At 42.6% G+C, this 15,057-nt stretch overlaps 1 protein-coding gene across 1 annotated transcript; it reads left to right on the top strand.

Moving 5' to 3' along the window:
- The first annotated feature begins 3,028 nt into the window (after positions 1-3,028).
- LOC136946522 (general transcription factor II-I repeat domain-containing protein 2-like) lies at positions 3,029-4,840 on the top strand. The gene has a single exon (XM_067240895.1). The coding sequence runs from the start codon at positions 3,029-3,031 to the stop codon at positions 4,838-4,840; it is 1,812 nt and encodes a 603-aa protein (XP_067096996.1).
- The last annotated feature ends 10,217 nt before the right edge of the window (positions 4,841-15,057 follow it).

Here is a 15,057-nt window from a genome sequence, read left to right as displayed (position 1 = left end):
CGTTGCCTCCAACTAGTAACATACTTACCTTTAACAGTCATAGAATTGACTAAACAATAACGTTTTTAACCTAATTTTAAATGTCGAAACAGTATCAGACTCCTTAATTGAGACGGGTAATTTGTTCCAGAGAAGAGGTGCTCTATATGAGAACGCCTTACCTCCAGCTGTTTTTTTCTTAATTTTGGGAACCACCAGATAGCCGGCATCTTGAGATCTAAGTGTCCTTGCGGGGAAATAGGGTGCAAGGAGACCGGAGAGGTACAGTGGTGCCAATCCATGCAGAGATTTGTAGGTTAGTAGTAGAACTTTGAAGTCAGCTCTGGCTTGGATAGGGAGCCAGTGTAGAGAGACAAGAGTAGATGTTATGTGATCAAACTTTCTTGTTCTGGTCAATAGTCTAGCAGCACCATTTTGCACCCGCTGTAAATTTTTTAGGTGGGTAATTGGGAGGCCAGAGAACAACACATTGCAATAGTCCAATCGGGACGTAACAAATGCATGTAGTAGTTTTTCGGCATCATCCTTTGAGAGAAATGTTCGTATTTTGGCAATATTACGTAGATGGAAAAATGCAGTTCTGGTAATTTGCTTAATATCGTACTCAAACGAAAGGTCTGGGTCCATTGTGACTCCTACATTTTTTACTAGCTGGCATTGAGAGACTTTGACGCCGTCTAGGTCTAAGGTCAGATTGGAAAAATTATTTCTATATTTTTTAGGACCGAAAATTTGAACCTCGGTTTTATCCGAATTTAGAAGAAGGAAATTTGCAGTCATCCAAGCTCTCAACCTAGAAACACATTTTTCCATAGCATGTGGAAAATCTCCAGACTTTATAGACATATATAGCTGAGTATCATCTGCATAACAGTGAAAATTTACCCCAGAGCTTCTAATTATGTTTCCTAAAGGCAGCATATAGAGTGAAAATAACAGAGGGCCTAGAACTGAACCCTGTGGTACTCCGTATTTTACAGTGGAGCTCCTGGATGAGCAGCCATCATAGTGGACATATTGTGATCTATCAGATAGATACGATCTAAACCACTGAAGTGACGTACCAGAAATCCCAACATAGTTCTCCATACGTTCCAAGAGAATCTCATGATCCACCGTGTCAAAAGCTGCACTTAGGTCTAGAAGAACCAGGACAGAGATAGAACCCGCGTCAGAGGCTAACAGTAGATCATTGACTACCTTGGCTAATGCAGTTTCAGTGCTGCGGTGGAGACGAAATCCATACTGGAGAGGTTCATAAAGCTGATTTGAGGAGAGGTGCTCAGTGAGCTGTTGTGCCACAGCCTTCTCTAAAATTTTGGAGAGAAATGGCAAATTTGAAATTGGCCTGTAGTTGCTAAGACAACCTGGATCCAGGTTTGTTTTTTTAAGAAGGGGCTTAATAATAGCTTGTTTGAAATCGTTGGGGACTTGGCCAATTACAATAGATTCATTAATAATACTAAGCATGGGTGGTCCAATAATAGGGAGACGTTCCCTACAGAGTTTGGCAGGGAGGGGGTCGAGAAGGCAGCTAGTGGGTTTCGAGGAGTCTATCAGCTCGATGAACGCTTCCATAGAAATAGGGTTAAAGTGAGTGAGAGCCTCAACATGCAGCATGCTTGGTATAGGGGAAAGTTCAGTGTTGATGACCACTCCTCCAGAACTACTCTGTAGTTTGTCCCTTATTGCATAGATTTTTTGGTCAAAGAAATCTAAGAAATCATTGGGAGAGAAATCTGAACTAACACAGAGTGTACTTTTCTTAGTGAGATTTGCAACAGTATCAAATAGGAACTTCGTGTTGTGTTAGGGTTAGGGTTGTTCTAACTAATCAACCTAGAGAAATATTCTGATCTGGACCTGATGAGGACTTGCTTGTACTCCATTAGGCTGTCCTTCCAGGCCAGGCGGAAAACCTCCAATTTAGTGGTACGCCACTTATGTTCTATTTTTCTAGTGGACCTCTTAAGAGTGCGGGTTTTCTCTGAATACCATGGAGCCAGTTTCTTGTCCTTTCTTTTCCTTGGTTTGAGAGGGGCAACAGAGTCTAGGGATAGCTGAAGAACCAAATTCAGATCCCTCGTTTTAGTATGTAATGATTTATTTGGGACGTCAAGGACTTCTAGTGCAGCGGGTAGAATATTAGCCAGTTCCAGAGCTGTGTTTGGGGTTATGCAGCGGCTAGTAGAAATATTCTTAGTGCCTCCAAGGCTCTGGCAGAGGTCCATTTTGAAGGTGACCAGGCAATGGTCTGATAATATAGGATTGTGGGGGTGGACAATGACGTCACTAATCTTGATTCCCCGCTTGAGAACTAAATCCAATGTATGCGAGTGAAGATGGGTAGGTTTGGAAACCACCTGAGTGAGACCTGTGGAATACATTAGAGCAGTAAAGGCCTCTTTTGGGTCATCCACATGAATGTTAAAATCACCCATAATCAAGACGTTATCAGTATATGTCACAAGATCAGCACTAAAATCTGCAAATTCCTCCAGGAAGAGGGAATACGGGCCGGGGGGCCGGTATAGAGTAACTATACAAAATGAGGGAGGGGGGCCAGGAGTAGTAGCATTATTCCTTTTTAAAATAGACACAGTAGACACAGCGAGCTTGCTCTTTAAAGATGGCGTCCCCGTTCATTTCTATGGAAAGTGCTCAGTGGCGCAGTGAGGAAAGCGAGAGCGCGAAATGGACCGCGCCATCTTTCCAGTTCCGGCTTGTCCGGTCTTGCTCAGAACAGTGGCTCGCCTAGCTCCGAGACTCGTGCACGCTTGCAACTAGCTGTACACGTCATACTTTGCGCGTCATACAACCTGTCGCGAGCGTGTGAGGTAAGGCATTGCAGTAGAGCATGGGTGTCAAAGAGGTAATTACGAATCCCATAATGGTCTGCTGTCTTCCCATAATGCTCTGCTGTTTTCGCGTGCCAATTAGGACAGGACCCAGAAACGCTCTCTCCTCTGTGACAGTAGTCATAGCAACATAGACGCTCCAACTGTCAGCGAGCTAACCCTTCCCAAAAATGGCGAAAAGAAAGGCAGAAAACAAGAGCTTTCTGGACAAGTGGGAGGCAGAATATCTGTTTACATATGTAAAAGACAAACCTGTCTGTCTTGTTTGTGGAGTCAACGTGGCTGTAAGTAAGGAGTACAACATTAGACGACACTATGAAACGAAACACCATGACAAATACAAGGACCTGGACATGGCTCAAAGGAGCCAGAAAGTAGAGGAGATGAAAAGAAGTTTGGTTTCACAACAGAATATGTTTAAAAAAGCCACATCACAAAGCGAGGCTGCTGTAAAGGCTAGTTATATAGTGGCAGCAGAGATCGCAAAATCAGCCCGGCCCTTTAATGAGGGAGAGTTCGTGAAAAAGTGCATGATGAAGGTTTGTGACCTCGTATGCCCAGAGAAAAAACAAGCATTTTCAAACGTGAGCCTGAGCAGGAACACAGTAGCTGATCGCACATGTGATCTTGCCACCAATCTGTATGACCAGCTGATGGAAAAGGGAAAAGATTTTGTTGCGTTCTCCCTCGCTGTGGATGAGAGCTGCGACGCATCTGATACTGCTCAGCTGTCAGTCTTCATCCGTGGAGTGGACTCAAATCTGTGTGTTACGGAGGAGCTATTGGGATTCAAATCAATGCATGGCACAACCACAGGAAATAACATCTTTGAGGAGGTTTCCAAATGTGTAACTGAAATAAAGCTGCCGTGGGATAAACTCGTTGGATTAACGACAGATGGTGCACCAGCGATGTGCGGTAAAAAGAGTGGACTGGTGGGCATGGTTCGGGAGAAGATGCGGGAAGAGAACTGTGCAGGTGAGCTAACTGTTTACCACTGCATCATACATCAGGAAGCACTGTGTGCCAAAGCCCTAAAGATGGAACATGTTATGACCACAGTAACACAGGTAGTTAACTTTATAAGGGCCGAAGGTCTAAATCACCGCCAGTTTAAATCTTTTCTGGAGGAGTGTGGTTCGGAATACGCAGACGTGCCGTATCACACAGAGGTGAGATGGCTAAGCAGAGGAAAAGTACTGAACAGATGTTTCGAGCTGCGTGAGGAAATATGTAAATTCCTGGAAACCAAAGGGAAGGATACAGCAGAGCTCCGGGAGCAAAAGTTCCTGTGTGAGCTGGCCTTTCTCTGTGACATCTCGAGCCATCTCGATGCGCTGAACCTGCAGCTTCAGGGGCGGGGGCGCATCATCACAGACATGTACGCTGCAGTGAGGGCCTTCAAAACTAAACTGTGCCTGTGGGAGAATCAGATGCTGCAAGGAAACCCTTGCCATTTTCCCTGCTGCCAATCCATAAAAGCGCAGATCTCTACCGCCGTGTTCCCATGCGCACAGTTTGCTGAAAAACTCAGTGTTCTCGCCGCTGAGTTTAGCCGGCGATTTGCCGACTTCGATGCCCAGAAATGCAAGTTTGAACTGCTTAATAATCCCTTCGCAGTTGATGTGGAAAATGCACCAACCAACATCCAAATGGAGCTGATTGAACTCCAGTGCAACGACACGCTGAAGTCCAAGTATGATGCTGTGGGCGCCGCACAGTTTCCACGGTTCATCCCTGACACAATGCCTCAGCTCCGCACCCAAGCTGCTCAGATGCTCTCCATGTTCGGCAGCACTTATCTATGCGAGCAACTTTTCTCCTCGATGAAGATGACGAAAACAACTCACAGGAGACGTCTGACTGATGAACATCTTCGCTCGATACTGAGGATTTCTTCAGCTCAGAGCTTGGGCCCAGACATTGATGAACTAGCATCCAAGAAGAGATGCCAGGTATCTGGCTTGGGCACATCAGATTAGACCAGTGTGCAATAATTAACGTTTTCTTTATGCACTTTTTCTTGCTACAAGGCATGGGCTTGAATGGTTGATTGATTTATTATCATTTTATTTGTAAAATTATTAGCCAGTGGAAAAAGTTTATTTTGGTATTTAAATCAGAAGGCTGCAAATAGAAAAGAGGCATACCATTTTTATTAAAAAAAAAATTATTTAATAAATGAATGCCATTGATGTGTTTTTTCATTTGAAATTCGATTTTGCATGTCTCCACTATTAAATTATATATTGTATTCTCGGTAATAAGCGATGCTTGTTTCATATTCAATGTTAAAGCAAAACTTGTTTGGGTCCATATTAAAAGGTTAATTTGTTCAATGTTGGCCTGCGACTTTGTTCAGGTTTTACATTTTGGCCCACTGGGTATTTGAGTTTGACACCCCTGCAGTAGAGTCAGAAAACTTGCAGAATGGGGTACAAGTCCAATTAAGAATCAGATAGATGATGCAAACTCAATCCAAATTAATGCTATCACTGTATAGTATTCCTTTCACTTGTTGTTTTGTAATATAAGCCAATTCTCGATGGAACATACGTTCCACATACGACTCAGGATCACCACATATACGTTGTTCTTTTTGCTTCATGTTTTTAGTATGATTAAGTATTGTGTCGGATTATGGAAACTGTAAACTTGAATATCTGGCTCCTTCCTTGTGCTAGCTCGGCAAAGAAAGCTATGTTAAAGATGACATGCCATGCTGTTTGTGGATGCTTTTATATAGGCCTTGGTGGTCCCCTAATACTGTATCAGAAGTCTCTTTCCCGAAATTCAGCCTTGGTGCAGAAATACAGCCACTACTAGCAGTCTCACAAGGAGCTTTCCTCAGAACGCGCTGTTTTGGTGTCTGTAGCTTTAAATGCCAATGTTTACAATGGATGTATCGCAATGGCAGTAGCCCCGTTGCTGTAAAATGCCTCGAATTTGCCCATTCTCACCCTGGTTTGCAGAGGCACACACTCAGTAATTTCAATGAGGGGAAAGGTGGATATCGCGCGCGGCATAACACCAACAGCAGAACGGTTATCCAAATAACAAAGAAGTGTACAACACTCACGTTACAGCATGTGTATTCACACACATACTTGATGCTATTTAGTTACCTTTCCATTAGCGACAGTAACTCAGCTGTTAGCTGCAGAGCTAATGTTACAGCCACATTGTAAGGGTAGCAAGCTAGGTAACCATATACAGTAAAGCTACAAAATGATATAGCGTTAGTTAACTTACTTGTCCGAGGTTAATAGCTGGACGAAGGAGAGTTAGTACTGACCCAGAATTTAATTTCAGCAAGGCCAGTTTTGTATTAGCTCAAATTGAAGAAACAGTCATGGCTGAAGTGTTTGGCGCAGACTTGCGCCATCAACAGAAGTTGTGTAGGCGCATTTCCAGAGAAAATAGAATTAAGACACTAGGTCTTCAGAGGCTCAGATGAAGGAACTGTAAAAATATTTTTGTTTTCCTTTGTACATCAAAACTGAGCAAATGTAATGCTTTGTTCGTTTGCAAGCCATGATGTCTCGAGGATAAAAACACTTGCACGGTCTTAGCTCAGTTTCTTATGGGCGGGCCAGATTCTCTGGGCGGGCAAAGCAGAGAGGGGAGGTAACCTTCCTCCTTGTGACGTCACAAAGAGATTTTCAAACAGAGCAATTGAGCCTTCATTTTCTCAAAGGCGGAGAAGAACACCCAGGGCTTGGTTTACACCTATCGAAAATTCTAGCCACTGGGGGACCAAAGGCAGGCTAGGGGAACTCATATTAATGTTAAATAACCTCCTAAAGTGAAGTTTTCATGTCATGTCACCTTTAAATAGGCCTATATATGTTACTATTATAATGATGGTGAGTGTTGCTTTACTGTTATTGTTAATGTCATCATTGTGGTGTTAACTGACATAATGTTGCATAACCATAACAATATTGTGGTTATCAGACATGATTTATTCATCTTCGTCTTTGCTCCAGAAGAACATGTCAACAATCTATAATGACGCCTTAACATGCCACGATATCACTAATTATATTAGGCTATAATTATGTTTGTCATGCCATGAACATAACATTCATTACAAAATTGTTCAATCTGCTTTAAAATAACGGAAATAAACTCTATAAACAACCGTCATGTATGTGTGCAACCATTTGTAAAACTGTCTACAGCAGGGCAGGCAACTGGAGATTATCAAGCCCTTTCTCCTTGTGCTCATTCAGCCCAGGTAAATCAGCGATCGGTTAATGTTCCCTTTTGTGCTCGAGCCCTGTTCGTATCCGCGAACACAGTTCCAGGCAACTTGTTTTATTTTTTATTATTCAAATTTTTTTTATTTTGACACACAATGCAACATAACAAGGACATAGGTATCCACATTTTCTACAAATGCCAAATCACACTAGGGCATTATTACAAAGCACAAATACAAAACAAAAAGAAAACAGACAATGACACAGACACTACACAGCAGCACAGCGATACAGATCACAACACCTCCCTCCCCCTCCCATGACACATACCATGATATACAGTACATTAGGTCTATCTTAACATCATTCCTACTTATCCCCCATCCTTAATATACGTCAGGAAACTATCCCACATAACAGAGAACTTTGACACAGAGTCTTCCACCTTGGCCAGCATTAGTTCATAAGAGGCTGTACTCGTCATGAGCTCAATCCAGTCCTTATAACATGGCGCACTTGAACTCTTCCATTTCCGTAAAATAACTTTGGCTGCGTTAAGGGAGCCCGCGAGAGCTAGCCCTAACTGTGCCTTTGTAAGTCCAGCTGTTAGCACCGTTTTGTCACCAAGTAGGAATAAACAAGGTGAACTTGGCAAGGGCTGCTCCAGCCACTCTTCCATAGTTCCAATTACTCGAGCCCAAAAAGGGGATACCAGTGGACAGTCCCACGTGAGATGCAGAAAAGTACCCACAGAGCTCTTACATTTCCGGCACTTATTACTTTGCATTAAACCCTAACTGAATGGATTCCAGTAATATTTATGAACTATTTTATAGTGTTTAAATTTGGTCTTAATATCTGTCACTGGCCAACCCATGTTATGCACAATATTCTCCCAAACCTCTTGTTCCATTTCAATGCCTAAATCCTTTTGCCACATAATTCTCAGATTTTCACTTTCACCATACAGAGCATTAGCAGCCATTTTATAGAAAACAGAAGATGACTGCACCATCTTGGCAAGCTTCAAAAAATTTTGCAGGACACTTTCAACTTGTGCTGTATTACAACCTATAGATGATACACAATTGCGTAACTGAAGATATTTACAAAAGTCCCCTTTATCATGTAGATTGTATTTTACTTTAAGCCCTTGAAATGAATACAATATTCCCTCCTCAAATAGATCGACAGGCGGATCGGTGCGGCGTCCGCAGTGATGCGGGCTCTGCATCGGTCCGTTGTGGTGAAGGAGCTGAGTCGAAAGGCGAAGCTCTCTATTTACCAGTCGATCTACGTTCCTACCCTCACCTATGGTCACGAACTGTGGGTAGTGACCGAAAGAACGAGATCACGAATACAAGTGGCCGAAATGAGCTTTCTCCGCAGGGTGTCCAGGCTCTCCCTTAGAGATAGGGTGAGAAGCTCGGTCATCCGGGAGCGGCTCAGAGTAGAACTGTTGCTCCTCCGCGTCGAGAGGAGCCAGCTGAGGTGGCTCGGGCATCTGATCAGGAAGCCTCCTGGACGCCTCTCTGGTGAGGTGTTCTGGGCACGTCCCACTGGGAAGAGGCCCCGGGGAAGACCTAGGACACGCTGGAGGGACTATGTCTCTCGGCTGGCCTGGGAACGCCTCGGGGTCCCCCAGGAAGAGCTGGTGGAAGTGGCCGGGGAGAGGGAAGTCTGGGCCTCCCTGCTTAGGTTGCTGCCCCTGCGACCCGACCCCCGGACAAGCCGCAGATAACGAACGAACGAACCTCCTCAAATACATCTCTGGTGGTGGCAATCCCCTTATTATACCATGTTCTCCAGAAGACTGTCATCTTTCCTATCTTAACCGCAGGGTTTTCCCATATGGATGAATAACTGTTTGTATTGAGACAAACAAAACAATTTGTCGACTTTGTTCCAGACATCCCTTGAATGCTGAAGAATAGGATTAACTAGGTGGGCATTTGCTAGTTTTTGAGACAAAGCATCTATATACCTAAATGGGAAGGTCAGCGACTTCTCAATTTCCAGCCACTCCAGTGTCGAGTCCCTCTCCGTCCAGTGTTCACACAGTCTGACCAGTTCAAAGGAGATATTATACAGGTCTATATTTGGCAAAGCCAGTCCACCTCTGTCCCTTGTCGTAAACAACTTGTTCAAACTGATCCTGGGCTTCTTCCCATCCCATAGGTAATCCCTAACTATATCATTGTATTGTTTGATCAACGACTCAGGAATAGTCAAAGGAATCATCATAGATATATAGTTAACCTTCGAAGAGACCATCATTTTAACTGTATTTATCTTACCCCATAGAGATAAGTTTATCATTTTCCACTTGGCAAAGTTGGTCTTGATATTTTGAAGGACTGGATCCATATTAATTTGTACAAGCGCCTGGAAGTCTGTGGTTAACCTTATGCCCAGATATTTCATTCCCGATGGTATCCAAGTAAATTGAAATGCTCCAATATCGGCATTTGAACAACCAGCAGAGACAGGCATTACTTCTGATTTCTGACAATTGATTTTGTAACCTGAAATTCTTGAGAAATTCTCAACAATATCCATAACACCTGGAATAGAAGAAGCTGGATCTGACAATATCAATAATATGTCATCTGCATACAGAAACATTTTATACATTTGAGCTCCCGCCATCACACCTTTAATACTTAAATTGTCTCTTATAGCAACTGCCAGTGGTTCTACAAACAAGGTAAACAGTAGGGGAGATAAAGGGTCACCCTGCCTAGTCCCTCGTCCTAAATGAAAGAAGGGGGACATGGTACCATTAGTGAGAACAGCTTCCCGTGGTGCAGAATACAGAACCTTTACCCATTTGATAAATCCTTCCCCAAAGCCAAAGGCCTGTAGAGTATATATCAAATACCCTCACTCCACCCTATCAAATGCTTTAATGGCGTCAAGGGAGAAAGCAGCAACAGGTGCCACCTTTTTGTGATTAATACACATAAGATGTAATAGGCGTCTAAGGTTATCAGCAGACGATCTGCCTTTAATGAAACTAACCTGGTCTTCATTGATGATTTTTGGCAAAACTTTCTCAAGTCTCATTGCTAACACCTTAGACAATATCTTACAATCCACGTTTTCCAAGCTAATTGGCCTGTAGCTACTTGGTTCATATGGGTCCTTGTCTTTTTTCAGTAATATAGTTATTACTGCATCATTGAAAGTTGGGGGCAGTAACCCCACTTCCAGTGCTTCCGCGTAAACCTTCGTTAGAATAGGTGCCAGGAGTAAGTAAGTAAGACTTTATTTATATAGCACTTTTCATACAAGAATTGCAGCTCAAATTGCTTTACATAAAATCAACAAAAACAATAATACAAGTGTTGATCTAAAACGTTTAACAAACTAGCCGCACTCTATCTGCGGTTTCTCGAATCCATCTTAGATCCGAGCTGCCACTTGCAGTTTCTAGGAGGTCAATGTTAACCTTATAGTATTCCACTGGAAAGCCATCCAGACCAGGTGACCGGTGATCCAGACCATTGTCAAAATAGCTGGCCTAACCTCAGATTCATCTATAGGCGCATCTAACATGTGTACTTGTGTTTGGGACACCTCAGGAATATCTATTTTTTTAAAGAAATCTGCATATTTAGCTTGATCTATAGACATTTCTGATCTGTATAAATTATCATAGAAATCCTTAAATATCCTATTAATTTCCACATTTTCTGTTAACACCTCCCCTTTATCATTATTGATGGCTGGAATTAAGAGGCTAGCATCCTTTCGCTTCAGTTGTATGGCTAACAGCTTGCCAGCTTTCTCTCCACTTTCATAAAAGTTGGCCTTTAACCTGAAAAGGGCATACTCTGCTTTCTTATTAAAAAAAACACTTTCAATCCTCTTTGTCCTGGAGAAGAGAGGCATTTAGTCTCCATCTGCTTCCAGTAGACCTTGACTCCAGCTTTACAATCAACTCTACTGGAGCATGGTCAGACAAAGCTATAGCTCCAATCTTACAATCAGATACCATCTCAGTCAATTTTCTTGAAACTAGAAAATAGTCAATCCTTGAATGCGATTTATGCACATGTGAAAAAAAAGATGAATTATTTTTCTCTATCTTTTGGCACTGTTTATGATATTTTGTTCAATCTAAATGAGCATCTTGTACCTGATTAAAGTCACCTCCTATAATTGTCTGAGCATCACCAAGTTCTCCCCAGGGTCCTATTAACCATGTGAAAAAAGTCGCTATAATTTCTGTTCGCGGCATAAACAGATATTAATCATTACACCATCAATGGCAGCATGAATACAAATCGTCCTGCCCTCACCATATTTTTTCTGATTGAGCATCACTAAGTTTAACCTCTTGTGCACCAGTATTGCCACTTCATTCTTCTTACTACTGTACGAGTTATGAAATACCTGCCCTACCCCGTCACGTTTGAGTTTATCTGCTTCTTTACCCTCCATATGAGTCTCCTGAATTAGAGAAATATCTGTTTGATGGGTTTTCAGATAGAGTAACCACTTCTTTCTTTTTACAGGATTCTGGGAACCATTGATATTCCATGTAATGATCTTTATAACTTTAGCCATTAGGTATTGCTAACATCATTTAGATTCATGTGTGACCATAGAAGAGGAGAATGCTCATCTGCTTTCTGTGATGTGCATGCTACATAAAACCTAATCCTACACATAAAACAAAACATAAAACACTTAACACTTAAAACAACCCCCAAGAACCTTCACCCCAATCCCTCAGAACTTTCTTTTGCAAAGGAATATCCCCACCCACACATGGTCCATAAGGCGCAACAACCAGATGCCTCCAGACTCTGCCCCACCCCCGTCTTGATATGCCACCCCTGCAGTACACAAATACAACTCAAATTTTGTCCAGACATTGTCATTGATAAGCCACCACATTATCATGTTAAAATGCTGCTGTTAAGCCTATAACCGTACGAATATGAGCAGAAAAACAAATGAATATAACCTAAATGAAAACAAAATTGGGCTATATGTACTGAGCCTAATACTCACATTGGTCTGTGTAACCAAGGCTACTTTGAGGACAACATATGCACTCCTTTTAAACCAAAAAAGAAAATAGAATCCAAGGCCCAAATCCATGCCAGAAGTAAAATAAATCCCTGTTCTGTCCCTTGTCTTCAGCTCAATATGCCATAGCAGATACAACTCCATAGAAACATTCAAATGTGACGCGCTCACTCCTGCAACTCCATCTTAGGTTTGATCAGAGCCGTCCTCCGCTGACCACAGTCCCGCTTCAAGCAGCTCCAAAGCTCCGCTGGGTTCCGTAAAGCTCACCTTTTCCCCCTTCCATGTAAAACGAAGAACGGCCAGGAATGCCAATGTGAAACGAACATTCAGCTCGTGCAATTTCTTCCTGACTTCGGTAAACTGCTTTCTTTTATCAGCGACCTCCTTGGTCATGTCAGGAAATACAGAGATGTTAGAGTCGTCAAGGCCGGATTAACCATTAGGGCAACTGGGCACTTGCCCAGGGGCACATGACATCTAAGGGGCCCTGGACAATGTCAACTAAAATGTTATATCACGTTATGAACGCAGTCCTAACTTTCCTTAATGTGAGTACTTTATTGCAACTCGTTCGATCAAAATATTATGTTAAATCACGTCAAAACAGTGTTTGTGTAGTCTAGTAGCCAGTGCCGCCGCTCCCATAACGCGCACTACGCGCTGTGCGTAGGGCACCAACTCCTGAGGGGGCACCAAAAATTAGCCAACTGAAAAATCATCATAGTTATAATACTTATGTAGCCGAGCGTTTGCGTTTAGAATTTGCTGAATTAAGATCCGGGTTGTAAAACAAGGACACGGGACGGGACCATCAATGCCTGGACCAAGCAATGCCTGGACCAAGACGGCTCCGCACGTCTCCCTTTTATTCTTCTCTCATTCTCAACCTTCAGAACCACAACCCCCCGTCACAATAAAAGCCCACAAGAAAATACCTTACACTTATAATGCCGATATTATTTTAGTATAGGCACGTATATTACAAAACAGGCAGAACAAGAGATATAGCCTAATTAAATGCTCAAAAAAAGTTACGATGGTGCCCCCCCCCCCCCCCCCCAAAAAAAAACAAAAACAAATACACACAACTTCCCAAGCTCGCTGTGGGTGCCCTTCCCTATCTCAGTGGCCTGACAAACTTTGACAGTAGGCTAGGTCAACTTTTCTAAAATGGACTTAAAAAGATAACAGGAGTCAGGGGAAGAAAAAAAGAATGAAAGAGACTGCGAGATGGTGCCCGTGCATCACTTTCAGGTAAGCCCATGTTTTATCATTGTTAAATATGGGAAATGTGCTGCTAATTTAATGGTTAGCCTATGCATACACCTCAAACTAGCTGACATTATTGGTAATGTTAGCACACTCAAATATGTTTTACCTTAGGTGCAAGCTAAATTGAGATGTTACTGTTAAACATTATCTATGCATTTTACAAGTAACTGACGCCAGCTAGCTGTTACTTTACATTATATGATGCTTTTATATTCGATTTATCAAATAGTTTTTAAATGAGTAATAAAGGTGGAGAGCTCCTTGGCTAAACCAGGCTAAGAAACGCAAGGTACATAGGGCTGAAAAATTAAGAGACAAACAGACATCACCTTCTCTAGACAAGATTTTACCAATTGAAAAACGGCTTGTAAAATGTTTATTTTACATAAAGCTCAAAAAACTATTTTGCGCTCAAATAAAGGCCCCAAAAATTCGCTCGTACGCGTTGCGGGCTCGCATTAAGTTTTACAAATCGTAACTAGCATCACATCAAACACAGGGGGCCCCCTTGAGCCTTGTTGCCCAGGGCACAGAAAATTGTTAATCCGGCCCTGAGAGTCGTTCCAACGAATTCCATCACCTACCCGAGCCTTTGCCTTCGCTGCTGCCCAAACGCGTTCCTTCTCCAAATAATTCTGAAAGCGGATAATGACCGGGCGAGGCGGCATATTTCCAGTTGGTATTTTGGATGAGGCTCGGTGTACCATTTGTAGCTCAGAGTCTGTTAAATCCACTTCCAAGGCCTCAGAGAAAAAAGACATCACACGCTCACAAAGCTTTGACGGACTTTCTTTCTTTTCTTTCAGTTCAAAGATTCGCACATTGAGGCGCCTCTCTCTGTTGGCCATGTCGGTTATCATTCCACGGAGCTCTGAGCACTCTTTAGCACTTGTTTGAGCTAGCTGCTTCAAACCTTCATTCTCGTCTTCCAATACAGAAACACGACCTTCAGCCTCATTCAGTCGTTGAAAAATAGATGCAACATCTGTTTTCATTTTACCTTGAGTAGTCTTGACATTTGTAACATCAGCTTGCAAGGTTGTTAAGGTGCCACTGAACCGGGCAATCTCCTCCATCGCTTTCTCAAGTGCTGCCTGTAATTCAGCAAACCCAGGCGGTGTCATGGCAGTTACGGTTTTCGACTCCTTTGGCTCGGCCTCAGCCCCACGTGGGTCCTTGACTCCACTCCCCGTGTTGTCATGGCTAACGCCTTGCTTAGCAGCCCTCATTTTCGAAGTTGTACTCATGTTTTAGCTTTTACTAAACTTTTAACTCACTTGTAGCTTGTTGTAGTACACCCGCATCTATTAAATACAATCAAACACTATTATGGGGTAATTCGACGCATTTATTTAGATTAATTTTGGGGGTTTGTGCAGAGCAGCTTTTTTTTTACCCATGCTAGTTTACCCATTTTGGATTGGTTTCAAACCTGATTTTTGCTATGAAAAAGATATAGTAGCTATAGTTTTGGATATGTTGACTGGAGTTAAAATCGACCGGGCACCTAATCAGAAATGCAATACCACCAACATCCACCGGGGCCGATGCCTCAAGCCGAGGGTTGGGGTCTGGGCGGATCAAGAACACTTCTGGGTATTTTTGGCGTTCTTGGGATGTTGTTTATCAATCCAAAAAATGTTCCGTTCTTGTGTTCTTGCAAACTCGTTTGACGTCAT

The sequence above is a fragment of the Osmerus mordax genome, chromosome 7 (genome assembly GCF_038355195.1).
Source record: "Osmerus mordax isolate fOsmMor3 chromosome 7, fOsmMor3.pri, whole genome shotgun sequence".
Classification (NCBI taxonomy): Eukaryota; Metazoa; Chordata; class Actinopteri; order Osmeriformes; family Osmeridae; genus Osmerus; species Osmerus mordax.
The sequence above is the reverse complement of the archived record's forward strand: the minus strand, read 5'-3'. Positions and strand labels throughout refer to the sequence as shown.

Coding starts and splice junctions, on each gene's coding strand:
- LOC136946522 (XM_067240895.1), top strand. CDS start 3,029: ATGGCGAAAAGAAAGGCAGAAAACAAGAGCTTTCTGGACAAGTGGGAG.